At 40.3% G+C, this 1,838-nt stretch overlaps 1 protein-coding gene across 1 annotated transcript in view; it reads left to right on the top strand.

Annotated features, from left to right (window-relative positions):
* The window catches only part of LAMA4 (laminin subunit alpha 4), a 104,582-nt gene that overhangs the window by 23,033 nt on the left and 79,711 nt on the right, over positions 1–1,838 (top strand). Inside the window, exon 2 of the mRNA XM_009645211.2 lies at positions 191–292. Coding sequence (XP_009643506.1) covers positions 191–292 — 102 coding nt within the window. The remainder of the gene's footprint in view (positions 1–190; positions 293–1,838) is intronic.

The following is a 1,838-nucleotide window of genomic DNA, read 5'->3' as shown; positions in this document are numbered from 1 at the left end:
ACCGGGGCAGGGAGTGAAAGAACAGACTAGAGTTCAGCAGCGTGTGTGTGGTCTGCTATGATGGGGCTGCGTAGTGTGCTCTGGGGAGACCCGACGGCTGTAATTCTTGCTTTCCCCTGTCTCTCAGCCAAACCTAACTCTCTGAACACGTATGCATAGGAAATACTTTATTTTTATTTTTTCATTGCAGGGATGCCAAGAAGGATTTTATCGTACCAGCTCAGGAAAATGCTCTCCTTGCGACTGTAATGGTAATGCAAACAGATGCCTTGATGGATCTGGAATCTGTGTGGTAAGGAATTCCTGTCTTCTCTGCTGATCCCTCACTGAATAACAGTACTTTTTTTTTTTTTTTTTTAATGATAACATGAACCCTTTCACCTTCTTTCACTCTTGCATGAGGCTTCCCATGAAGAAAATATTTCCCAGGCAAACCCAAGAAACCATGGTCTGACTCTTTGATTAACACCAATGCTCAATTTCAATACTCTGCAAAAGCAGTGTCTGTACCACAGGAGCTTTTTGCTGAAAGGTAATCATAAGTAGGACTAAGGTGAATACAATAATAAGATTATCCTGGCCAAATTTCATTCTCACTTACTCAAATTATCTCTGAAGATTCAAAACACTTCCTGCATGCAGTATTTGTGAGAGTCAGCATGCTGGGGAAAATTTTTAGTCCATCAGCAATATGGAAAGAGTTTTGTATACCCCTAGAGAAAAATGTATACATTCAAACACATTTCATTCTCTCCTTTATGAATACAGTGCTGTATATCATATAAACAATTTACAATGGTGAGTGACCCCTGTGAGTGTATATACATGTGTTATCCATAGTAATTCTGCTGCATGGCAGCCTCCTGCTGTGAAGGAACAACATGAGGAGGTTGAAATAATACACCAAGGGAAGAGTGTGTTAAACTCCAAGGTAGTATTACAATTTCCCATATGTTCCGTCTCACTCGGTATCAACTCGTACAGAAAGCTGTGAGTTAGTACTAGTAGTTGATCACTTTGTAGCTCCAGAGCAAAAATCAGTCCAGTAAAACTTACCCCAATTACTACCGGGCAATCAGAGCAGTAATACACTAAAAAAAAGCATGGAAGTTAATAGTGTGATGTATCTAAGCCACATAGCAAGAGCAAGGCACTAGTGTATGCTTTACAGGCTTGTAGAGCAGGAGTAGAGCCCAGAGCTCCTTGCTCTGCCATGTGTTACTTTTGACAAGTCATAAACCTTTGCCCTCAGTTTGTCTCTTCATAAAATGGCTTGGTAATATTCACATACTTTGCATCATTGCAGCCTCTATCAAGTTTTCAGTTAAACAAATACACAGAGCCATGCTCCATGGCATATTTCCTACCATTTTTATTCCTGTGGGAGGAAGACAGTGCAGCTGACAGTTATTATGGCTTGGCGACTGTAGTGCGCTTAGGATTGGCTGGTTTCTGCAGGACACATATTGGCTTAGTGTTTTAATATTAAATTTTTAAAAGTGATTTTACACTGCCAGGCATTCCCAGCTATTCTTTTTCATGTGCGCATGGTTTTTGCTCATGGGATGATTGAACCCTTGGTGTTGGGTGACATTGATAACAAGAGGAAAATTCTGATGGAAGACTTGAGAACAAAAGAGAGCTTGACAAATGTCTGCGTCTGATGACTCTGGTGACCAGAGAGCTTCTGGAGTAGAATATATGAAGTGGGGAAGTGATTAGATCCTCAGTTTACAAACACAACAGAAGATTTGTTTCCTATCTGCTACAAAAATAAAGCCGATGTCAAGGGTTGGGGGAAAAAAAAACAAATAAAACAAAACCAAAGTTACTGTATC

The sequence above is a fragment of the Egretta garzetta genome, unplaced genomic scaffold, assembly GCF_000687185.1.
Source record: "Egretta garzetta isolate BGI_Z169 unplaced genomic scaffold, ASM68718v1 scaffold18, whole genome shotgun sequence".
In the NCBI taxonomy this organism is placed as follows: Eukaryota; Metazoa; Chordata; class Aves; order Pelecaniformes; family Ardeidae; genus Egretta; species Egretta garzetta.
Note: the sequence above shows the minus strand (reverse complement) of the source record. Positions and strands in the feature narration are given on the sequence as shown.